This window comes from Hypanus sabinus, chromosome 19, assembly GCF_030144855.1.
Source record: "Hypanus sabinus isolate sHypSab1 chromosome 19, sHypSab1.hap1, whole genome shotgun sequence".
Taxonomy (NCBI): Eukaryota; Metazoa; Chordata; class Chondrichthyes; order Myliobatiformes; family Dasyatidae; genus Hypanus; species Hypanus sabinus.
In genome coordinates this window covers 61306709-61333428 of record NC_082724.1, presented here as the reverse complement: position 1 = coordinate 61333428, position 26720 = coordinate 61306709, and the positions used below count along the sequence as shown (strand labels likewise).

General features: G+C 42.2%; 1 protein-coding gene across 2 annotated transcripts in view; it reads right to left on the bottom strand.

Annotated features, from left to right (window-relative positions):
• Nucleotides 1–26720, bottom strand: part of LOC132377967 (E3 ubiquitin-protein ligase RNF123) — a 428887-nt gene that overhangs the window by 183297 nt on the left and 218870 nt on the right. For both annotated transcript variants that reach the window (XM_059944516.1, XM_059944515.1), the window contains one exon: nucleotides 7983–8122. In XM_059944516.1, the coding sequence (XP_059800499.1) occupies nucleotides 7983–8122 (140 nt within the window). The remainder of the gene's footprint in view (nucleotides 1–7982; nucleotides 8123–26720) is intronic.

The window sequence follows — 26720 nt, the reverse complement described above, 5'->3', positions numbered from 1 at the left end:
TATTCCCTTGAAATAAATGCTAAGTTGCATTTGTCTTCTTTACCACAGACTCAACCTGTGGATTAACCTTCTGGGAGACTTACAATGAGGACTCCTAAGGCCCTTTGCACCTCTGATGGTTGAATCTTCTCCCCATTTAGATAATAGCCTGCACTGTTGTTCCTTTTATGAAAATGCATTATCATACATTTCTCAACACTGTATTCCATCTGCCATTTTTTGGCCCATTCTTCCAAGTTGTCTAAGTACTGCTGCAATTGCATTGCTTCCTCAGCACTATCTACCCCTTCACCTATCTTTGAATCATCTGCAAACTTTGCCATTAGGCTATCAACTCCACTATCTAAATCACTGACAAACAATGCGAAAAGGAGCAGTCCCATTACTGATCCCTGAGGGACACTGATAGTTACCGGCAGTCAACCAGAAAAGACCCCTTTTATTCCCACTCACCGTATCCTGCCTGTCAGCCATTCCTCTATCCACAGCAGCATCTTGTTAAACAGGCTCATGTGTAGCACCTTATCAAATGCCATCTGAAAATCCAAGTAAATGACATCCACTGCCTCTCCTTTGTCCACTTTGCTTGTTACTTCCTCGAAGAACTCTAACAGATTTGTCAGGCAACATTTCCCTTTACAGAAACCATGCTGACTTTGACTTATTTTATCATTAATCTCCAAGTACCCTAAAAACTCACCCTTAATAATAAATTCCAACACTTTCCCAGCTACTGAGGTTAGGCTAACTGGCCCATAATTTCCTTTCTTTTGACATCCTCCCTTCTTAAAGAAGGAAGTGACATTTGCAGTTTTCCAGTCCTCCGGGACCATGCCAGAATCAAGTGATTCTTGAAAGATCATGACCAACACATCCATTATCTCTTCAGCAAACTCTCTCAGAACTCTGGAATGTAGTCCATCTGCTCCAGGTGATTTATCCACCTTAAGACCTTTCAGGCAGGTTGCCTAGCACATTTTCCTTTGTAATAGCAATGGCACTCACTCCTGTCCCGATACTCATGGGCCTCTGGTATACAGCTACTGTCTTCCACAGTAAAGACTGAAGCAAAGTATTTACTAAGTTCATTTGCCATTTCTTTGTCCCCCGTTACTACCTCACCAGCATCATTTTCCAGTGGTTCAATACCAACTTTCAGCTCCCTTTTATTCTTTTTATGTAACAGAAAAAACTTCTGTTTATCCTGCTTTATATTATTGGCTTGTTTGCCTTCATATAACCATATAACAATCACAGCACGGAAACAGGCCATCTTGGCCCTCCTAGTCCATGCTGAAGTCTTAATCTCACCTGGTCCCACCTACCCGCACTCAGCCCATAACCCTCCACTCCTTTCCTGTCCATATACCTATCCAATTTTACCTTAAATGACACAACTGAACTGGCCTCTACTACTTCTACAGGAAGCTCATTCCACACAGCTATCACTCTCTGAGTAAAGAAATACCCCCTCGTGTTTCCCTTAAACTTCTGCCCCCTAACTCTCAAATCATGTCCTCTCATTTGAATCTCCCCAACTCTCAATGGAAACAGCCTATTCAGGTCAACTCTATCTATCCCTCTCAAAATCTTAAATACCTCGATCAAATCCCCCCTCAACCTTCTACGCTCCAATCAATAGAGACCTAACTTGTTCAACCTTTCTCTGTAACTTAAGTGCTGAAACCCAGGTAACATCCTAGTAAATCGTCTCTGCACTCTCTCTAATTTATTGATATCTTTCCTATAATTCGGTGACCAGAACTGTACACAATATTCCAAATTTGGCCTTACCAATGCCTTGTACAATTTTAACATTACATCCCAACGTCTGTACTCAATGCTTTGATTTATAAAGGCCAGCGTTCCAAAAGCCTTCTTCACCACCCTATCTACATGAGACTCCACCTTCAGGGAACTATGCACTGTTATTCCTAGATCTCTCTGTTCCTCTGCATTCCTCAATGCCCTACCATTTACCCTGTATGTTCTATATGGATGATTCCTGCCAAAATGTAGAACCTCACACTTCTCAGCATTAAACTCCATCTGCCAACGTTCAGCCCATTCTTCTAACCGGCATAAATCTCCCTGCAAGCTTTGAAAACCCACCTCATTATCCACAACACCTCCTACCTTAGTATCATCGGCATACTTACTAATCCAATTTACCACCCCATCATCCAGATCATTTATGTACATTACAAACAACATTGGGCCCAAAACAGATCCCTGAGGCACCCCGCTAGTCACCGGCCTCCATCCCGATAAACAATTATCCACCACTACTCTCTGGCATCTCCCATCTAGCCACTGTTGAATCCATTTTATTACTCCAGCATTAATACCTAACGACTGAACCTTCTTAACTAACCTTCCATGTGGAACTTTGTCAAAGGCTTTGCTGAAGTCCATATAGACTACATCCACTGCCTTACCCTCGTCAACATTCCTCGTAACTTCTTCAAAAAATTCAATAAGGTTTGTCAAACATGACCTTCCATGCACAAATCCATGCTGGCTACTCCTAATCAGATCCTGTCTATCCAGATAATTATTAATACTATCTCTAAGAATACTTTCCATTAATTTACCCACCACTGATGTCAAACTGACAGGTCTATAATTGCTAGGCTTACTTCTAGAACCCTTTTTAAACAATGGAACCACATGAGCAATACGCCAATCCTCCGGCACAATCCCCGTTTCTAATGACATCTTAAAGATCTCCGTCAGAGTTCCTGCTATTTCTTCACAAACTTCCCTCAAGGTCCTGGGGAATATCCTGTCAGGACCCGGAAATTTATCCACTTTTAAATTTCTTAAAAGCGCCAGTACTTCCACCTCTTTAATTGTCATAGGTTCCATAACTTCCTTACTTGTTTCCCACACCTTACACAATTCAATATCCTTCTCCTTAGTGAATACTGAAGAGAAGAAATCGTTCAAAATCTCTCCCATCTCCCTCGGCTCCACACATAGCTGACCACTCTGATTCTCTAAGGGGCCAATTTTATCCCTCACTATCCTCTTGCTTTTAATATAACTGTAGAAACCTTTCGGATTTACTTTCACCTTATTTGCCAAACCAACCTCGTATCTTCTTTTAGCTTTTCTAATCTCTTTCTTAAGATTCCTTTTACATTCTTTATACTCCTCGAGCAATTCCTTTACTCCATGCTGCCTATATCTATTGTAGACATCCCTCTTTTTCCAAACCAAATTTCTAATATCCCTTGAAAACCATGGTGCTTTCAAACCTTTAACCTTTCCTTTCAACCTAACAGGAACATAAAGATTCTGTACCCTCATAATTTCACCCTTAAATGACCTCCATTTCTCTATTACATCCTTCCCATAAAACAACTTGACCCAATCCACTCTCTCTAAATCCCTTCACATCTCCTCAAAATTAGCCTTTCTCCAATCAAAAATCTCAACTCTAGGTCCTGTCCTGTCCTTCTCCATAATTATATTGAAGCTAATGCTATTGTGATCACTGGACCCGAAGTGGTCCCCAACACATACATATTCATATTTCATCTTTTCCCTTCTTATGGTTTTTTTAGTTGCCTTTTGTTGCATTTTAAGAGCTTCCCAATCATCCAACTTCCTACTCACTTTTGCTACCTTATCTTGGCTTTTATGCAGTCCTTAACTTCCCTCGTCAGCTATTGCCATTTGAGAACTACCTCTTCTGTGGGACATATCTATCCTGCACATTGTGAACTATTCCCAGAAACTTTAGTCACTTCTGTTCTGCCATCATCTCCCTCCAATCAACCTGGGCAAGTTCCTCTCGCATGCCCCTGTAATTCCCTTCATTCCATTGTGATATAGATACATGTGCTTATGCTTCTCCTTCTCAACCATCACTTCACATAATTTATTCCATTCATTTCATATTTGCTTTGATATAGGACAGCCTTTCAGGCTATTAAGTCCATGTCAGTTCCAAGACCAATCCCATTCACCACTCAATGAAGTAATCAATTGGGAGGGAACAAAAAAATATCCATCACAATGAAGATCATTGATTTCATAACTATACCAGAAAACCACTTAAAATCTGACAGCATTTGGATTGTTATTTTAGTAGTGTATTTGCACTGAGTAATGTGTGTTTTTAGAAGCAGTGGTGTTAGGTGTTTTGCACTCATCGGATTTTTTTCTATCTCTTATTCTCAATTGGTCTTAATATACAAGATGGAACCAGAGCAAGGAAAGGGGTTGTTTGCTAAATGAAAAACAGGAGCAAGGATAGACAATTACAAGAGTGGCTGCTGCCAAAGACTCCCTCAACAATGGATAACTAATTACGCTGAAGTACATTCGGTTCAAAACAAAATAATTTGTTTTTATTGCAGAGCAAACACTAGGAAATCTGCAGATGCTGGAAATTTGAACAACACACACAAAATGCTGGTGGAACACAACAGGCCAGGCAGCATCTATAAGAAGAAGCACTGTCGACGTTTCGGGCTGAGACCCTTCGTCAGGACTAACTGAAAGGAAAGATACTAAGAGATTTGAAAGTAGTGGGGGGAGGGGGAAATGCAAAATGATAGGAGAAGACTGGAGGGGGTGGGATGAAGCTGAGAGCTGGAAAGGTGATTGGTTAAAGTGATACAGAGCTGGAGAAGGGAAAGGATCATGGGACAGGAGGCCTCGGGAGATAGAAAGGGGAGGGGGGAGCACCAGAGGGAGATGGAGAACAGGCAGAGTGATGGGCAGAGAGAGAGAAAAAAAATACAAACAAACAACTAAATATGCCAGGGATGGGGTAAGAAGGGGAGGAGGGGTATTAACGGAAGTTAAGGTTGTCAGGCGTACTGACCTCTACATGGTCGAGGCACAGCGACAACTCTCTGATACCTCCTCTTATTTATCCCTTGATCATGACCCCACTAAGGAGCACCAGGCCACTGTCTCCTATACCATCACCGACCTTAACAGCTCTGGGGATCTCCCATCCACTGCCACCAACCTCATAGTTCCCACACCCCGCACTTCCCATTTCTACCTCCTACCCAAGATCCACCAACCTGCCTGTCCAGGTAGACCCATTGTCTCAGCTTGCTCCTGCCCCACCAAACTCATTTCTGCATACCTTGACACTGTCTTATCCCCCTTGTTCAATCCCTTCCCACCTATGTTCATGACAATTCCCATGCTTTGAATTTTTTCAATGATTTTAAGTTCCCTGGCCCCCACCGTCTTATTTTCATCATGGATGTCCAGTCCCTAAATACCTCCAACCCCACCCAGACGGTCTCAAAGCTCTTCGCTTCTTTTCGGATTCCAGACCTAACCAATTCCCCTCTACCACCACTCTCCTCTGTCTAGTGAAATTAGTTCTTACTCTCAATAATTTCTCCTTTGGCTCCTCCCACTTCCTCCAAACCAAGGATGTAGCCATGGGCACCCGTATGGGTCCCAGTTATGCCTGCCTTTTTGTTGGCTTTGTGGAACAGTCCATGTTCCAAGTCTATACGGGTATCCGTACCCCTCTTTTCCTTTGCTACATTGACAACTGCATTGGCGCTGACTCCTGCATGCATGCTGAGCTCATTGACTTCATTAACTTTGCCTCCAACTTTCACCCTGCCCTCAAATTTACCTGGTCCATTTCCGACACCTCCCTCCCCCTTCTTGATCTTTCTGTCTCCATTTCTGGAGACGGCTTATCTACTGATATCTACTATAAGCCTACAGACTCTCACAGCTACCTGGACTATTCCTCTTCCCACCCTGTCACTTGCAAAAAGCTATCCCCTTCTCACATTTCCTCCATCTCTGCCGCATCTGCTCTCAGGATGAGGCTTTTCATTCCAGGACAAAGGAGATGTTTTCCTTTTTTGAACAAAGGGGCTTCCACCATCAACTCTGCTCTCAAACGCATCTCTCCCATTTCCCACACATCTGGCCTCACCCCATCCGCCCGCCACCCCACTCAGGATAGGGTTCCCCTTGTCCTCACCAGCCTCCAGGTCCAACGTATAATTCTCCGTAACTTCCGCCACCTCCAACTGGATCCCACTACCAAGCACATCTTTCCCTCCCCCCTCTTCCTGCTTTCTGCAGGGATCGCTCCCTACGTGAATCCCTTGTCCACTCGTTCCCCCCCCCCCCCCAATCCCTTCCCAACGATCTACTTCCTGGCACTTATCCTTGTAAGCAAAACAAGTGCTACACCTGCCCTTACACTTCCTCCCTCACCACCATTCAGGGCCCCAGACAGTCCTTCCAAGTGAGGTGACACTTCACCTGTGAGTCAGCTGGTGTGGTACTCTGCGTCCGGTGCTCCCGGTGCGGCCTTTTATATATTGGTGAGACCCGACGCAGATCGGGAGACCGTTTCGCTGAACACCTACGTTCTGTCCGCCAGAGAAAGCAGGATCTCCCAGTGGCCAAACATTTTAATTCCACGTCCCATTCCCATTCTGATATGTCTATCCATGGCCTCCTCTACTGTCAAAATGAATCCAAACTCAGGCTGGAGGAACAAAACCTTATATACCGGCTGGGTAGCCTCCAACCTAATGGCATGAACATTGACTTCTCTAACTTCCGTTAATGCCCCTCCTCCCCTTCTTACCCCATCGCTGGCATATTTAGTTGTTTGTATTTTTTTCTCTCTCTCTGCCCATCACTCTGCCTGTTCTCCATCTCCCTCTGGTGCTCCCCCCCCCCTCCACCTTTCTTTCTCCCGAGGTCTCCCATCCCATGGTCCTTTCCCTTCTCCAGCTCTGTATCCCTTTTGCCAATCACCTTTCCAGCTCTCAGCTTCATCCCACCCCCTCCAGTCTTCTCCTATCATTGCGCATTTCCCCTTCCCCCCACTACTTTCAAATCTCTTACTATCTTTCCTTTCAGTTAGTCCTGACGAAGGGTCTCAGCCCGAAAAGTCAACAGTGCTTCTCCTTACAGATGCTGCCTGGCCTGCTGTGTTCCACCAGCATTTTGTGTGTGTTGTTTTTATTGCAGCGTTGCCAGTCAGTTGTCCAGCTGAATTGTGTGCAACAATCACCAAAGTTTGCTGCTTCCCACTTCATAGGAGATAAAACACTATAGAATACCCAGCAAGGGCTCATTGCTATAAGGTGAAATCTTCAGTTGCATTATGAGAGCTATACGTATTAGCCTGATACACGTGGGGATCAGTGGATTCGTTGACTTCCCCCATCACGACAGGCAAATGTTGGTACCTTACATCAGAGGTAAATGAAAATAGTCTGCTGCAACCTAAAGAGCTGGATCACAACTAGCTTACGTCCACATTCTGTAAATACATACAAAAAAAATCTGACTTCAAAGGAAGGAAATTAAATAACTTTCCTTTGCACAGCCAGAGGAAGTATTTTGATTAAAGTGTTTTATTCACAAAACAAAAAACATCCAAAAGAAGAAATGTAGATGTGTTTGATGAGACCAGTTAAATAGTAAAAATGGATGTGGTACATCTGGTAATATTTATTTGTCTTACAGTCAAGACTGCAGCACTGAAACTTTATCAAGTCCGTATCAGTCACTTGTCCAGCATTGTACTCTCAAAGTTCTGTCCTGCATTCTGTCACCAGAGAGATTACCAGGTGGACAGATGAATAGGTTCAAGGATGTGTCCAGAAAACTCTTTGACAAAAAATGCAACATTTCCACCAACCCCTGGTCCACAGCTGCTCAAAACAGAGAATATATATTTGGATGGCAATGAGAATCTGGACCTGTGCATCAGGACATACAGCACCTCTGCATAAACTAAAGGAGTGTATCACCACACAAGTTACCCATCCAACCACCAACACTGTAGGCACCCTCCTGCCCCATCTGTGCAAGCATCTCCAGATCTCAGATTGGCAAATTAATTCCAAAGAGCAAGTCCTCCTCCATCCCAAAGAGCTGTTTAAGGAGAAGAATGAGCAGTTAAGAGTGGACAAGTGCACTGTTAGATTTTTTATTGCAAGGTTACCCCTGGTCCTTACCTCCTGGATCATGCCTATGAACTCGGAGAAGGCCCAGTTCAGCTGGTTGAGCACACTGTTGAGAAAACTGGCTGCCATTTCACAGTCAGATCGCAGCAGGTCCGCCATGTGTTGTTGTAGCAGACTAGAAGGACAAGGCTCTGAAAGGAAGCAGAACTACAAAGTTGGTAGTGAATGTAAAGTTACTGAAGAAACAAACATAATCAGAGGATCAACAGCATTCACCCAAGCACAAGATCTCTGAGGGGTATGTTCCAGTAGTCACTTTGCCCAGCTCTTTGGGTACCCATGCTACACTGACTCAGAAGGGTGAAGTTGGGTGGACAGTTATGATTCAGAACAGGAAGACTTAATGTGGTAAACTGGCTCAGCAAACTTGACGATGGCACCAAGATTGTTGACGTAGGGGAGAACAAGGAAGATTATCAAAGCTCTCTAGTGGGATCTGGACCTGCTGAGAAAAATGGGCTGAAAAGTGGCAGATGCAATTTAATGCAGACAAGTGTGAGGTTTTGTATTTTGGGAGGACAAACCAAGATAGGACTTAACACAGTGACCAGTAGGCCACTTGTTACGGATTCAGGCAACAATAAATATATGAGTCAGGCAAGGGTTTTTTATAACAAATAACATGTTTATTAAACACTGAAAACAAACCCCCCCAAAAGTAAACAAAACACTAACGTAACTGGAAATCAGCTACTGTGCGGCTGATTACACAGTTCTTAAAGCAAGGAAGCTTAAACAGTTCTTAAAGCGATATTGTAAAAACGGTTCTTCAAAGCGGTATTGCCAAAAGTTCAAAATGTTCACAGTCCATTTAAGGGAGAGACTTTTTAAGACGATTTGAATTCTGTTTCACGTCGTGTTGCTTCGGTTCCCAAATCGAACTTTTTCCCACAAAGAATTTACGTAACGAAACGGTTTAAAGGCACTGACCTTTCCTTTAAAACACTGTTCTCAATCCTTTCTACTATTTCGCAGGGATTAACACGAGAACAGTCAACGAATTCCTTCCGAATAAGGATCAAACAAGGTCGAATCCGTTTCACCGTCAAAATCGATTCTCCTTGATCTTCTATCTCCCAAACTCCAATCTTCACTCTCCACTGATTCTTAACTTGCAGTATTGTAAAGAAACTACTGGCAATGACCTTTTAAACTTCAGGCATTAAATAAAACTTCATCTTTCAACTAAACTGCATCATCACATTAAATCACGCAGTGGCATGAAGTCAACATGGCAAATCCAGCCATGAACTGCCCCTCCTCACAGGGAGGGGTCCTCCTTTTATACCCTGTAAAAAAAAACTGTCACATGACCTCTACTGGCAGGAAAATGATGTCACTCCACCATCATAAGACCATTACCTCAAGTCCAGTATAGCTTCAACCCCAGTCACGTGACAAGGGTACCACTGTCACGTGTCACGAGTACGTAACACACTAAGGACTGTGTTAGAATAGAGATCTGAGAATACAGATCCATGTTTCCTTGAAAATGGCGTCATAAGTAGATAGATTCGTAAAGAGCACTTTTGGTACATTGGCCTTCATAAAACAAAGTACTGAGTACAGGAGTTGGGATGTTATATTGAAATTGTACTGTATAGGACATTTGTAAGGTCAAATTTGGAGTACTATGAGCTGTTCTAGCCAGCTACCTACAGGAAAGATGTCAATAACATTGAAAGAGTGCAGAAAAAAGTTACAAAGGTGTGCTGCGACTTAAGGACCTGAGTTGTAGGGAAAGACTGAATAGATTAGGACTTTTACTCCCTAGTATGTAGAAGACCAACGTAATAAAAAATACAAAATTATGAGAGTGTAGTGTTCTCGCTCGGGTGTAACGGAACGCCGAGCTAAACACCAAGTTAAACCTTTGTCAATAACGACAGGATCACAGTAAGATTAACCGTTTACTGTTCACTCTTCCACATTGACGTATGGTGAAAACTGTTGATAAAACAATACAAGATTTGTACAGCATTTGTTTCCTTCTTGATATCACAATTACATCGTAAATACTTGCAAAAGTAAAACTACAACAACTACATTACATTAAAGTGCAGCATACAGTCAGACTCTACCTACGCCATTGACTGCTTTAAATACACTTCAACGCAAACTATCCGCAACTCTTTAACTAACGAAAACATAAACATTATCGACCGTCGTTACTTTTAACAGGATTGACGTTAACATTTTAATTCAACATATCGATTATCTCATAACTCACAGCGTTGCTTTCACAATGTTCCTGGTGCGTAGAGAGAAAACTTTGCTGGCGCTTGCTCGCACATGTCTCGACCCCCACCTTCCCGTTTCTCCAAACCGGTATTTTCCCACAGGACGCGGTGAAACCAGATGTGACGTCATCGCATGCCGCGACCTCTCACAGACAACTTTAAACAATCCTAACTTTAACTAGAATGCTAACGAACGAATTACTAAGCGAATATATTATAAACTAAATAACTGCCATAAAGGCAGCACAGAGAGGTATAGATTGGATAAATGCAATCAGGCTTTTTCCACTGAGTTTGGGTGAGACTACAATTAAAAGTCAAAGGTTAAGTGTAAAAAGTGAAATATTTACGGGGAATCTGAGGGGGAGCTTCTTCATTCAGAGCGTGGTGCAGGTGTGGAATGAGCTGCCAGCAGAAATGGTAAATGCAGGTTTGAGTGCAACATTTAAGGTTGGGGAAATACGTGAATGGGAGGGGTATTGAGGGCTAAGCTCTAGGCGCAGGTCATTGGGATTGGGGGAATAACAGTTCGGCATGGACTAGACAGGCCGAAGGGCCTATTTCTGTACTGTAGTGCTCTATGACTTTCCTCCCCTTCAGAAACACAAAATTTTGTACAGCCATAAGTAAAAAAAAACAAGAAACTGGCAGCCACAGGAGTTTCTGAAAGTTTACTGGTAAAATAAAGTATTTTTAAATTAAAAAGAAATGAATACAGTATATGTATCGGAACCCTGAATGAAATGAGTGGGAAAATATGCCAGATGTTGCAAATGAGACAGCAGAACAGTTTAATCTGTATGAGGGGACTGCAGATTAGGCAGAGATGTCTGCAGCAAGGCTGATCAGTGAGTACTGAGCAGGAGGCAGGTTCTGCTTGCCTTCACTCACCCACGCATGTTATAATACTTATAAAACGTGACACAAAGGCTGCAGTTACTGCAGAGGGGTCACCTACCAGAAACGGCTACACTGTAGATAGGCAAGACTCTCTACCATATCAGCACTATCTATCACCACAATTTCCACTAAATTCCTGATATTTATCTTAGTTTGAAAGGAAGTTCAATTCAATTTTCTAGCTGAGTACATGCTCTTTATTGCCACATGGAATTTGCTTATATAAAAACATTTTAAAAAGTATTTGCCTAAAAAAATTATATTTAAAAAATACTGCCTAAAACCCTAGTTTTAATTTTTGAGGGAATGATTTTTGCCCAAAAGCTCAAGAAAGCTACCAAAAATGAAACTATTTTTGAAGTCAAGACCTATTTCATGGAAAACAATATTCTGCTGGAAAATATAATGGTTTAAGCAACTGATGTTGCTACTTCAATGGTAGAAAGATACAGAGGGTTCATTCCTCATTTAAAAAATGCTGTTTCTGACATTTTTTCACATACACTATGACATCAGGTCAGCACTTGGTTGCAAAAAAAATTGAGAGGATGTTTGCACGACACCCTTCCTGCTGTACTAATGGCAGTCAACTTTAGCAAATCAAATGCACTTCAAGATAATCATCTTTAACAATTTTCTGAGGAAAATGAAGATGATTCTGAATAGCTACTAATGTATACAGAAGTCCGACAGCTATCAAAAGAAAATTGTCTTCGTCGCTTTGTTGCACTTTGAGATAGTATTGTAGCATTTCTAAGTGATAAGTAGCTTGTAGAACAAGCTGCAAGGACAAATTTTACCTGTCAGATATATTTGAAAATCTGTTTATTAAACAAACAGTTACAAGGAAAAAGTGCAATCTCATATCACTCAAAGAGACTATTACCACTTCCCTTGAATAACTCAAAACTTTTCAGCAACAATATTAGATGTCACGAGTTCACGAAATTTCCTTCTCTTATTTCTCTTAAAACAGAATTGCAAGATGATGATCTTGATCATGTGAAACAACTGCACACTGATATGGAATTTCGATTTTGAGACCTGCTGGAGATATATATTCCTGATTGGGTGGTGGATACATCTGTGGTAAATGTGAATGATGTTGACACCACATTATAAGAATGTCATATCGAGATTGCAGTGATATAATCATTCGAACAAAACTCATGCACAGTAAGCAAAATTTCTGGATAACTAGTGATATTCAAAGTAAGTTTCCACAACTCTTAGAGAAAGTAAAATTGGTTTTAATTGGATTTCCCATCTCTTATCTAGTTGAATGTGGCTTTAGTCAAGCTCTTCAACTGCTAGCAAAAGCTCATAATCATCCTGATATTGTGAAAAGAGATTGTCTTTGATTATCTTTAACCTAGTTGCAATCAAATATTCAGTGTTTTTCCATTGCTGGTTGGAAGAATTTATACGTATTATAAACAAAGTATTCTATTCAGAGCTTTTCTATTTTTCCTGTAATATTATATTTAACATATAATACCTATTATCTGTTAAAACATAAGTATTGGCTGCATATTAGAATAATTAGTACAGCTGACCAAAAAAAAACTTTAGCAACAAATGGAGAAATTGAAGGGTGGGGCCCACAGAGTTAAATGAAAGTCATAAGTGGGCCATAAGCAGAAAAAGGTTAAGAACCACTGCTTTATACTGCACATTAGGTTCTGTTGCTCATAAACTAACCTAGAGATATAATTAAACGATTCAGTTAGCTTAAATTAATGGAATTAAACAAGAGCAGAAGTGACCAAAAAGTGTAAAAAGAGGATATGTTTTCAGATTCTCAACTCAGAACAATAAAATTGCTGAGACCATGCTGAGAAAGTGGAACCCATGGCAAGCGGAATATCCTCATTGACCCACCCATGGCCCTCTTGGATAAGAGCATTCTCATTCCCACTCCACAGCTTTCAATATCACAAAACTGTGGTCCAAGATTTTGTGCAATAAATATGGGGTTAGGTCTAGAAAGTGGAGTTGTACAAATTCACCCACAGTGAATAATGGGGCAGGTTTGAGCTCTGTGTTCCTCAGACTGGGGGAGTGGGCACAGTGGTGCAGCCTCAGTGCCAGGGACCCAAGTTTAATCCTGACCTCAGGTACAGCAATTGTCAGGAAGATTGTTTAATGTCAATTCTTGTACACAAATGTAAAGAGAATGAAATAGTTGTTACTCTGGATCTGATGCAGCACAAAAAAAACCATGAAAGATCAAGAACACAACAACAATAAGAAAAACACACAAAAATGTAAGTATGTAAAATAGCTTATATACTTTGTACATAGACAACGTTCCATGAAATGACTCTGGCTTGTACATAAAGTGACCAGTGGGAAATAATAAACTAGTGGTGCAGTTAGTGGATGGAGGTGTTGATCAGCCTTACTGCTTGGGGAAAGTAACAGCTTTGGAGTCTAGTGGATGCTTCGTAGCCTTCTCCCTGATGGGAGTGGGGGAAGTGGTCCATGAGGAGGGCGTTTCTGGCCATTTTCTGGCACCTTTCTGTATATATGTCCTTGATGGCAGATAGTCTGGTGCCAATAACGTATTGCTGTTTGCATATTCTTCTATAGGGTGTTTGTTTTCTCCCACATCCCAAATATGTGTGGGTCCATTGTCAGTCAACCACTGTAAATTGCCCAAGTGTAGGTGAGTGGTAGGGAGGCAGAAGGGAATTGATTACAATGTTGGAAGAAGAGCAAGTTAACCATAGAACCATAGAACACTACAGCACAGTACAGGCCCTTCAGCCCTCCATGTTGTGCTGACCCATACAATCCTTAAAAAAAAGTACTAAACTCACACTACCCCATAACCCTCCATTTTTCTTTCATCCATGTGCCTGTCCAAGAGGCTCTTAAATACCCCTAATGTTTTAGCCACCACCATCCCTGGCAAGTCATTCCAGGCCCTCACAACCCTCTGTGTAAAAAACTTACCCCTGATGTCTCCCCTAAACTTCCCTCCCTTAATTTTGTACATATGCCCTCTGGTGTTTGCTATTGGTGCCCTGGGAAACAGGTACTGACTATCCACCCTATCTATGCCTCTCATTATCTTGTAGACCTCTGTCAAGTCCCCTCTCATTCTTCTACACTCCAAAAAGAAAAGTCCCAGCTCTGCTAACCTTGCTTCATATGACTTGTTCTCCAAACCAGGCAACATCCTGGTAAATCTCCTCCGCACCCCCTGCATAGCTTCCACATCCTTCCTATAATGAGGTGACCAGAATTGAACACAATACTCTAAGTGCGGTCTCACCAGAGATTTGTAGAGTTGCAAAATGACCTCTCTACTCTTGAACTCAATCCCCCTATTAATGAAGCCTAGCATCTCACAGGCCTTCTTAACTACCCTATCAACCTGCGCAGCGACCTTGAGGGATGTATGGATTTGAACCCCAAGGTCCCTTTGTTCAGCCACACTCTTAAGTAACTGACCATTAATCCTGTACTCAGTCTTCTGGTTTGTCCTTCCAAAATGCATCACCTCAGACTTGTTCGGATTGAACTCCATCTGCCATTTTCCTGCCCAACTCTGCAGCCTGTCTATATCCTCTTCTAACCTTCAACAACCTACAACTCCATCCACAACTCCTCCAATCTTCGTGTCATCCGCAAACTTACTCACCAATCCTTCCACCTCTACATCCAGGTCATTTATAAAAATCATAAATAGCAGGGGTCCCAGGACAGATCCCTATGGCACTCCACTAGTCACTAACCTCCAGGCAGAATACTTTCCTTCCACAACTACACTCTGCTTTCTTCCTGTAAGCCAATTTTTTATCCAAACAGCCAAGGTTCCACTTATCCCATGCCCCATGACTTTCTGGATGAGTCTCTCATGAGGGACCTTGTCAAATGCTTTGCTAAAGTCCATGTAGACCACATCCACTGACCTACCTTCATCAATTACTTTTGTTACCTCTTCAAAAAACTCTATCAGGCTCGTGAGGGACGATCTTCCCTTCACAAAGCTATGTTGACTATCCATCAGTAGACTGTACTTCTCCAAATGCTCGTAGATCCTATCCTTAAGAATCCTTTCCAGTAGTTTGCAGACCACCGACATAAGACTCACCAGTCTATAGTTCCCAGGTTTCTCCCTATTATCTTTTTTAAACAAGGGAACTACATTTGCCATTCTCCAGTCCTCTGGCACTTCCCCTGCAGCCAAAGAGGATTCAAAGATCATGGCTAATGATCCTGCGATCTCTTCTCTCAATTCCCACAACAACCTGGGGTGTATCATATCCGGCCCTGGGGAATTATCAATCTTAATGTTTTTAAGAAGATCCAACCCTTCTTCTTCCTTAATCTCCACATTGTCCAGCACACAGGCCTGCTCTACTTTGACCTCATCCTGATCAAGATCCTTTTCACTTGTGAATACTGAAGCAAAGTATTCATTTAGGACCTCCCCAACCACCTCCACTTCCAGACACATGTTGCCCTCTTTATCCTTCAGTGGTCCCACCTTCGTTCTCATGATCCTCCTATTCTTCACATACACATAGAACGCCTTGGGGTTCTCCTTAATCCTACATGCCAAGGCCTTCTCATGCCCCCTTCGAGCTCTCCTAAGTCCTTTATTTAGATCCTTTCTGGCTACCCTATATTTCTCATAAGCCCCTCCTACTTCCTGCTTCTTATATCTAACACATGCTTCCTTTTTCCTCTTGACGAGTTGCCTCACATGTTTCGTCAGCCACGGTTCCCTTTTCCAACCATTTTTTCCTTCGCTCAGTGGTACAAACCTATCCTGAACCCAGCTCAAGTGGTCCCTAAACTTTCCCACATTACTTCTGTGCTTTTCCCTTTGAACATCTGTTTCCAATTTACTCTCGCTAGTTCCTGCCTCATCCCTTCAAAGTAACCCCTTCCCCAGTTAAGCACTTTACCATTTTGTCTGATTTGATCCCTTTCCATAGCTATGCTGAAGCTCTGGGAGTTGTGGTCACTCTCACCAAAATGCTCCCCCACCAAGAGGTCTACCTGACCAGGTTCATTACCCAGAACAAGATCCAGTATAGCCCCTCCTCTCATCAGCCGGTCGACATACTGTGTCAGGAATCCTTCTTGAACACACCTGACAAATTCAGCCCCATCTATCCCCCTTGCACTCAGGAGGTGCCAGTCAATATGAGGGAAGTTGAAATCACCCATAATTACTACCCTGTATTTCCTGCACCATTCTAAAATCTGCCTGCTTATCTGCTCTTCGGTGTCCCGAGGGCTACTTGGGGGCCTATAGACTACTCTCAGCACAGTGATTGATCCCTTCCTATTTCTGACTTCCACCCAGACTGACTCCTTGGACACTCCTTCTGCAGCATCCTCCCTTTCTATAGCCGTGATACTATCTGCAGTGCCACTCCCACCACCCCCCCCCCTTTTCTATCTCCCATCCTATTCCTTTTAAAACACCTGAACCCCAGGACCTGCATCATCCAATCCTGCCCTTCCTCCAACCAAGTTTCAATAACAGCCACAACATCGTAGTTCCACATACTAATCCATGCTCTTAAGTTCATCCTCCTTGTTCCTAATACTCCTAGCATTGAAATAGACACATTTCAACCCCTTTAACTGGCTACAATTATGTTCTGTCCCCTGCCTGTCCTTCCTCATCAACTCAGAACTCTTAGCATCATGCCCTTGTCCTTCTACCTTAATCCCTGCACTCATATTCTGATTCCCACACCCCTGCCAAACTAGTTTAAACCCTCCCCAACAGCTCTATCAAACCTGCCCGCCAGGATATTGGTTGCCCGGGATCGAGTGCAACCTGTCCTTTTTGTACAGGTCACACCTGCCCCAAAAGATGTCCCAATGATCCAGAAATCTGAATCCCTGCCCCCTGCTCCAATCCCTCAGCCACGCATTTATCCTCCACCTCATTCTTTTCCTATTCTCACTGTCATGTGGCACAGGCAGTAATCCTGAGATTACTACCTTTGAGGTCCTGCTTTTCAACTTCCTTTCTAACTCCCTGTAGTCTTCTTTCAGGACCTCTTCCCTTTTCCTATGTCATTGGTACTAATATGTACCACGACCTCTGGCTGTCTCCCTCCCACCGCAGGATATCTTGGACGCGATCAGAAACATCCCGGACCCTGGCACCTGGGAGGCAAACTACCATCCCAGTTTCTTTCCTGCGTCCACAGAATCGTCTGTCTGAACCCCTGACTATAGAGTCCCCTATCACTACTGCCTTCCTCTTCCTTTCCCTACCCTTTTGAGCCACAGGGCCAGACTCTGTGCCAGAGGCATGGCCACTGTCACTTCCCCCAGGTAGGCCTCCCCCCCAACAATACTCAAACAGGAGTATTTATTGTCAAGGAGTACTCTCTAGTACCTGACTCTTCTCCTTCCCTCTCCTGACTGTAACCCATTTCTCTGTCCCCCGTGGCCCCGGAGTGGCCACCTGTCTATCACCTCCTCACTCTCCCTGACCATACGAAGGTCATCAAGCTGCAGCTCCAGTTCCCTAACACGGTCCCTCAGTAGTTGCGTCTTGATGCACCAGGTGCAGATGTGGCCATCCGGGATGCCAGGAGACTCCAGGACCTCCCACATCTGACACCGACCACAGAAAACTGGCCTCACACACATACTACTTCCTTTTGCAATCAACAACTGCCTCACCTCGTCCAGTTACCGCCGAAGCCCGTGGAAGCAAAGCCCTTTCACTTTGCTACCTCTCACTTTACTGCCCACTGAATATGGCGCCTTCTTTTTAAACTGTTCGCGCTCAACTGGCGGATGTCACGCGTCTGCGCAGCCTGGCCTCTCTCTTCCTCTGAGAACTCAAAATGTCTTCCTGCTGGAAATCCTTAGGTGCTCTCCCGCTGCCTTCTTGTTCCGAATCGACAAAAAGATTACCAACAAAAAGAACCACCAAAGGTAGCAGTAGAAAAGAGAGGAAATAGCTCTGGGAATGCGTTAACAATGACTCCAGTCTGAGAAATCCCACACCAACAGACTAAATAGGGACAAGAAAGCTTCCTGCTGATCACTCTGTTGCTTTGTTCCAACAGATGAATCAGTGGCCCTCTGTTTTACTATGTTTGCATGTTGCAGTGGGAATAGATAGGGGACAGAGGGGCAGTTTCAATGCCCAAAGATCAAGCAGCTCAGCAATACAAATGATCAAGCTGGACAAAGGACTTATCTGCAAAACTAGGTCTGTGGCAAGTGAGTGCACAAAGCAACACAACAGACAAACCCACAATCCTCACCAATCTATTTATTTACATAACAGATTAACATAAATCTGTTCATGTCAGTTTAAAGGAATGACCAACAAGGGCCCAAAGAAACAAAGCCATTCCTCACACTGAGGACACTGCCCATCCTACTGTGTGGGAGCACCAGCAATGAAAATTGGATGCACTCAGAACAGACTGGGCAGCTAAAACCTGTGGAGCCAGAATCACATACAAATACAATCTGCAGGCTCATGACCCAGGACATCCCTCATTCTGCACTTAATATCAAGCCCGGGAATCAACTTCGGTTCAGTGAGCAGTACAGGAGAAAAACAATAATACATACTTAATGCAATTACCATCGTTCCTGTGCTAAACAGCAAAATGCAGCTTTCAATATGCAATCCGTGAACTAATGGATCTTATTAAGCATATGTAGCTATGCCAATCAGTTTAATCAGTTTAGAGTAAATATCCACACAGTGTTCCATCTAGGCATAGCATGGCATTGTACAAACTTTATCAGAACATTACAACTATCCTTGAAAGATGCTGACAACACCACAAATAAAACATTGAGTCCTCAAACCGTCAAGCAATTTTATACAATGAATGATTAGGATGAAGGGAGATCAGACTGCACACTGCATCAACATGATGACATCTCTGCAGGATCACACAGTGTGAAGAGCAGTGCAGTAGATGTGGGTATTCATTTCACTTAACCCCTGATGAGCAAAATTTAACTACACATTGACATGGCACATACTTGGGCACCCTGCACCGAGTGTCACAACTTTCAAATTAATCTGGCAAATTAGGTCGAAGAAACCCCTTTATTTGAGGGCAGAGCAGCAATGTTAATGGTGAAAAGATGGATGTGATTTTCAATTAACTTGCTTTAACTGATCGTTAATGCACTATGAACAAGAGTACAAACCAAACCTGTTGTCTACACGTTTTTTTCAATTCGTCTTTACGACTTGGGCATTGCTGTGAAGGCCAATAATATTTACCCTCCCTAATCTTCCATGTTGTCTTGTAGGAGCCAAAGTTGTCAATTCACTGGAAAAGCATGGATAAAGATAAAGCTACAGTCAGTGGCCACTTTATTAGGTACAGGAGCTACCTAAAAAAAAATAGCCACTGTGTATACTTTTGTATGTCTGTGGTCTTCTGCTGCTATAGCTCATTCCCTTCAAGGTTCAACATGCTGTGCATTCAGAGATGCTCTTCTGCACACCACTGTTGTACTATGTGGTTAGTTGAGTTACTGCCACTTTCCTGCCAGCTTGAACCAGTCTGGCCATTCTCCTCCGACCACCCTCATTAACAAGGTGTTTTCGCCCATAGAACTGCCACTCACTGGATGTGCTTTTGTTATTTGCACCATTCCATGATCAAAATCACTTAGATCACATTTCGTCCCTATTCTGATGTTTGGTTTGAACAACAATTGAACCTCTAGACCATGCTTTTATGCATTGAGTTACTGCCACAGATTAGATGATTAGATATCTACATAAACAAGCAGAAATACAGATATACATAATAAAGTGGCTACTGAGTGTAGTTCTGGACCATAAATCCTCAATCCTCCTTCTTGTTGAGTTCCATGGCTTTATTTTAATCTAGAACTCTCAGTTGTCACTTGATATTCTGTGCAGTGGTTCTCAGAAGGAGCCATGATAGATTATCCACTCTGTACATCTAGATGAACCTTCATCCTTGTTGATAAGATGCATATGCTGCACCACAATCTGTTTATTATGAATAATTTCTTTCTATTCAAGGCAAGGTACAACTTTAGAAATTTGTAGCGATTCTGAGTGGCACAGTAACACGGGAGGTGGCACCTATTACAGTGGTCAAGGTTCAATTCCCACTGCTGTCTGTAAGGAGTTTGTACATTCTTTCCATGACTGTGTGAGTTTCCTCTGGGAGCTCTGGTTTTCTCCTACATTCCATAGACATACTGATTCGGGTTACTAAATTGTAAACATGCTTTGTTTGTGTCAGAAGCGTGGTGACACTTGCAGGCTGTTCAGCACAATCCTTGCTGATTTGATTTGACATTAACAATGCATTTCACTGTATGTTTTGATGGACGTGTCACAAATAAAGCTAATCTATAAATCTATATCTTTAAAATAATCAGTATTCCCACCCCATAACATCGAAGAAAGTGTCAGATAAGATCCAAGATGGCATGGAAAGAAAAAAATCTGCTCTTTATCCCAATGTGTCCCCTCCCTTCAACAAACCACTAATAACTTGCTCTGCAGTCTTGTCAATTTTCTGGAAGATACTAATAAGGCAGAGAAGTCTCTGTAGCATCAACCTAACTCTTAGAAGTTACCTGGCTGCAGATGAAATGATTATGGGAAATTCACAAAAAATTTGATAAAATCCAAGAAAACTTCTTGATACCATTTAGTTAAATTTTCATGCCATATAATTCAACATCGTCAAAATTGGAATCTGGTGATCTGAGCCTTATATTACAGGAAAGTATGACAAGAGGACACATAAAATATTTCAAGTGGATGTGGTGAATTTGGGTTTTAGAAGGCCTTCAATAGAGAGCATATGAAATTAAAACACATGGGATCAGAGCTGACAGATTAGTATCTGGCTGACAAAAAAGGGCAGAAATAAATGGAGGTTTCTCAGGGCTCAAAGTTAAAAGTGCACACTTTATCAAAGTACATAAATGTCACTTTGTACAAGACTGAGATTTGTTTTCTTACAGGCAAACTCGGTAAATCCAAGAATCGATGAAAGACTGTACCCAACAGGACAAACAATAAAATATGCAAATATAAAAGAGAAAAAAATGAATAAGCAATAAATATCAAGGACATGAGATAAAGAGTCCTTGAAAATGAGTACATAGGCTGTGGGAGCAGTTCAGTGATGGGGCAAGTGAAGATGAGCGGTTATCCCCATTGATTCAAGAGCTTTATGGTGGAGGGGTAATAACTGTTCCTGAACCTGGTAGTGTGGGTCCTGAGGCTCCTGTACATTCTTCCTGATGGCAGCAGCAAGAAGAGAAATGGTGGGAAAGGCTTTACCCAAGATGGACTGGGCCATATTCACTACTTTTTGTAGGATTACACTTTGAAGGGCATTGGTGTTTGGTGGTAAGTAGTAACTAGTGAGGTACTGCAGGAAATATTGCTTGGGCACATGCTGCTCACAATATACATAAATGCATTGGGAAAAGGAATTCAATGTAATGTTACTAAGCTTGCCAGTGACATAAAACTACACAGGATTGAAAGCTGTGACAAGTATGCATAGAAATTTCAAAGCAACTCAGGCAAGTTATCACATTTTTGGAGAAAGACTAAATAATACCCAAATGATAATAAATTGGGTAGTGTTGATATATGAAGGGATCTGGATGTCTTTGTATACCACTCATTGAAAACAAACATGCAGGTATAGCATACCTGTTAAGAAGACTAATGGTATGTTGGCCTTCATTGCAAGTGCTTTTGAGCATAAGTACAAGGATATCTTGTTACAATTCTGTAGTAGCTTGATGGAATCACACTTGGAGCATTGTATGTAGCTGGATCTCATTACTTTAAAAAACAGAGAGAATGCAGTGAAGATTCACCAGACTGATTCCTGGGACAACAGGATTGTAGCACTGGTTCAACTAGTCCATAAGAGCTTGGAGAAATAAAAAGGTATTTCACTGAAATGTACAAACGAGTAACAGATGTACAAGACTTGGTGAGGATGTTGCCCTGACCCAGGGGATTGGGATTGGGGATGGGTGCAGGATAAAGAGTCACACTCTCAGAACCCAGGGCAAGACATAGACTGAGGCAGCAATAAATTTCTTTATCCAGAAGGTAGTGAACTTATGAAATAGCATCCAAAGGATATACGGGAGGCCAAGTCACTGAATATATTTAAGGAGGATTTTAGCTTTGCAGACATAAAAGTAATGAAGGGCTACGGGAAGAAAACTGAAATAAGGTAGGGTTTTACCAAATGTCCAGATAGGCTTGAAAGCAGAATGATCTTTTCTTCCACGTCATTACAGCAATCAACTGGTGAGCTGGTAGTCTGCTTTAATAATGTGACGTTTGTTCTCCAAATATTCATTGTATAACCTTTTCTTCCAAAAGTGCAATAAGAATAGCAGGTAAATGTGATCCGTTAGCTGAACAGCTGTGCTTCTAACTTTGCTGGGACTGGAGATTTTTGCTATAAAATTGATTACAGTTCATTATATGATTCAAGAAATCAAAAATGTTTCATTGAATGGGGTACTGAGTCTGCACTAACAATCAACAAGGTCACTGAGTCAACCTTTACATGACCCAGTGAGCAGGGAATCTGTGAGACATGATACCCGAGGCATCACAACAGTATGGGGAATACTGAATGAACAACCCTGTATTTTCCTCTCCGCTCTTTTGTCTAACATACCGCATGTTCACTGTGGAATTATAGGAAGGATGTGGAAGCTTTAGAGCGTGCAGAGGAGATTTACCAGGATACTGCCTGAATTAGAGACACTTACTTATGAGGATAGGTTGAACAAGCTAGAGCTTTTCTCTTTGGAGCAAAGGAGAATGAGAGCTAACTTGATAGAGGTGTATAAGATGATATAAAGGCATATATCAAATGAATAGACAAGATACTTTTTCCAAGGGTGAAAATGACTAATACAAGGGAATATAATTTTAAGGTGATAGGAGGAAGGTTTAGGGAAACGTCCAATGTAAGTTTTAAAGAGAGTGGTGGGTGTGTGGACTGCTCTGACATGGGGTGGTGGTAAAGGCAGATACATTAGGGGCATTTAAAAGACCCAGGCACAAAGATAACAGAAAAATGGCAGGCTATGTAGAATGGAAAGGTGAGTTTGATTTGGAAGTAGGTTAAGAGGTAGGCACATCACGGGCCAAAGGGCCTGTACTATGCTGTAATATTCTATGCTCTAACTATTTTCTATAGTACCTTGCCTAGCTTGACTTTGGACTAACAATCTGTATGCCTGAAGGTACTTCGTCCAGGCTGTAATTTTAGAAACATTAAAATCCAAGGCCTCCTAGGAATAAAAAACTCATATATTCAGATCTGAGAGCTGTTTATGAAAACGGAGAAAAGATTTTCCCAATAACCCACAGTAATTTTCTTAATACCACTAATTGCCCTGTTGATTGTGGTGTACTTATGTTCCTTAACCAGACTCAGTAACATTAAGCAGTTATCATGCGCAGACATAAACAATGTGCAATACAAGCAATTCACTGTATCTTGATACATGTGACAGTAATAGATCATAAAAAAACAAAAAAAGTATACAAGAGGTAAAACTCAGGTCACATTCTGTCAATGCTTCTGGGATTGGACATGAGTGGTCATATACTAAGCACAAGTGGGAAACCATTGGTTAACAAACAGCAAGTCAATATTTGGTGGAGACATAAGAGATGTAGATGCTGTAATCAAATACAAAAAGAAAACAACTGCTAGAAGAACGCAGACCCCGCATCATATTTTCCTGGAGTTCATTCAACTCACAATATACCAGAAACAACAGAAAATCTGCAGATGCTGTAAATCCAAGCAATGAAATGCTGGAGGAACTCAGCAGGCCAACATCTATGGAAAATATACCAGATTTTGAAGTGAGTTCAGGGCCATGATTACGTTACAGAGATACAAAACGGAAACAGGCACTACAGTCCACTAACTCTGTGCCAAACAGCAGCTATCCAACTACACACATTACACATAGATTGCATTTTTTATTCTCCTATCTGGCTGCTACAGCAGTATGATACCAAGGGAATGCTCCATTATCAGTGGAATTGTCATTCTAATGAGACATGCATCCAAGCTCCCACCTGCCTATTAAAATGGATAAAGAAGGTAGAAACATAGAAACACAGAAAATAGGTGCAGGAGTAGGCCATTCAGCCCTTTGAGCCTGCACCACCATTCAGTATGATCATGGCTGATCATCCAACTCAAAACCCTGTACCTGCTTTCTCTCCATACCCCCTGATCCCTTTAGCCACAAGGGCCATATCTAACTTCCTCTTAAATATAGCCAATGAACCGGCCTCAACTGTTTCCTGTGGCAGAGAATTCCACAGATTCACCACTCTCTGTGTGAAGAAGTTTTTCCTCATCTCGGTCCTAAAAGGCTTCCACTTTATCCTTAAACTGTGACCCCTCGTTCTGAACTTCCCCAACATTGGAAACAATCTTTCTGCATCTAGCCTGTCCAATCCCTTTAGAATTTTATACGTCTCAATAAGATCCCCCCTCAATCTTCTAAATTTCAGCAAGTATAAGCCTAGTCGATCCAGTCTTTCTTCATATGAAAGTCCTGCCATCCCAGAAATCAATCTGATGAACCTTCTCTGTACTCCCTCCATGGCAAGAGTGTCTTTCCTCAGATTAGGGGACCAAAACTGCACACAATACTCTAGGTGCGGTCTCACCAAGGCCTTGTACAACTGCAGTAGAACCTCCCTGCTCCTGTACTCAAATCCTTTTGCTATGAATGCCAACATACCATTTGCCCTTTTCACTGCCTGCTGTACCTGCATGCCCACCTTCAATGACTGGTGTACAATGACATCCAGGTCTCATTGCACCTCCCCTTTTCCTAATCGGCCACCATTCAGATAGCAATCTGTTTTCCTGTTCTTGCAACCAAAGAGGATAACCTCACATTTATCCACATTAATTTGCATCTGCCATGAATTTGCCCACTCACCTAACCTGTCCAAGTCACCCTGCATCCTCTTAGCATCCTCCTCTCAGCTAACACTGCCACCCAGCTTCGTGTCATCCGCAAAGAAAGAGGTGAAATCACTGGACAAAATCAGCATGGATTTGTGAAAGGAAAATCATGTCTGACGAATCTTATAGAATTTTTTGAAGATGTAACTAGTAGAATGGATAGGGGAGAGCCAGTGGGTGTGGTACATTTAGATTTTCAAAAGGCTTTTGACAAGGTCCCACACAGGAGATTAGTGTGCAAACTTAATCTTTTTCTTTTCACATATCTATAAAAGATTTTCCAGTCAGTTTTTATGTTCCCTGCCAGCTTTCTCTCATCATCTTTTTTCCCTTTCCTAATTAAGCCCTTTGTCCTCCTCTGCTGGTCTCTGAATTTCTCCCAGTCCTCAGGTGTGCTGCTTTTTTTTGCTAATTTATGTTTCTTCTTTGGTCTTGATACTATCCCTAATTTCCCTTGTCAGCCACGGGTGCACTACCTTCCCTGGTTTATTCTTTTGCCAAACTGGGATGAACAATTGTTGTTGTTCATCCATGCAATCTTTAAATGCTTGCCATTGCATATCCACCGTCAACCCTTGAAGTATCATTTGCCAGTCTATCTTAGCTAATTCACGTCTCATACCTTCAAAGTTACCCTTCTTTAAGTTCAGAACCTTTGTTTCTGAATTAACTATGTCACTCTCCATCTTAATGAAGAATTCCACCATATTATGGTCACTCTTACCCAAGGGGCCTCACATGACAAGATTGCTAACTAACCCTTTCTCATTGCTCAATACCCAATCTAGAATGGCCTGCTCTCTCATTGGTTCCTCGACATGTTGGTTCAGAAAACCATCCCACATACATTCCAAGAAATCCTCTTTCTCAGCATCCTTACCAATTTGGTTCACCCAATCTATATGTAGATTGAAGTCACCCATTATAACTACTGTTCCTTTATTGTACACATTTCTAATTTCCTGTTTAATGACATCCCCAACCTCACTACTACTGTTAGGTGGCCTGTACACAACTCCCACCAGTGTTTTCTGCCCCTTAGTGTTATGCAGCTTTACCCACATCGATTCCACATCCTCCAGGCTAATGTCCTTCCTTTCTATTGCATTAATCTCCTCTCTAACCAGCAATGCTACCCCACCTCTTTTTCTTTCCTGTCTATCCCTCCTGAATATTGAATATTCCTGAATGTTGAGCTCCCATCCTTGGTCACCCTAGAGCCATGACTCTGTGATCCCAACTATATCATATTCATTCATAACTATCTGCACATTCAATTCATCCACCTTGTTACGAATGCTCCTCACATTGACACACAAAGCCTTCAGGCTTGTTTTTACAACACTCTTAGCCCTTATACAATTATGTTGAAAAGTGGCCCTTTTTGCTTTTTGCCCTGGATTTGCCTGCCTGCCACTTTTACTTTTCACCTTACTACTTTTTGCTTCTCCCCTCATTTTACACCCCTCTGTCTCTCTGCACTTGTTCCCATCCCCCGCCACATTAGTTTAAATGTGTTTAAAAATTAGTTTAAAAGGTAAAAAGCTAGGAATTTCTCTTCAGATCATTAACTATTC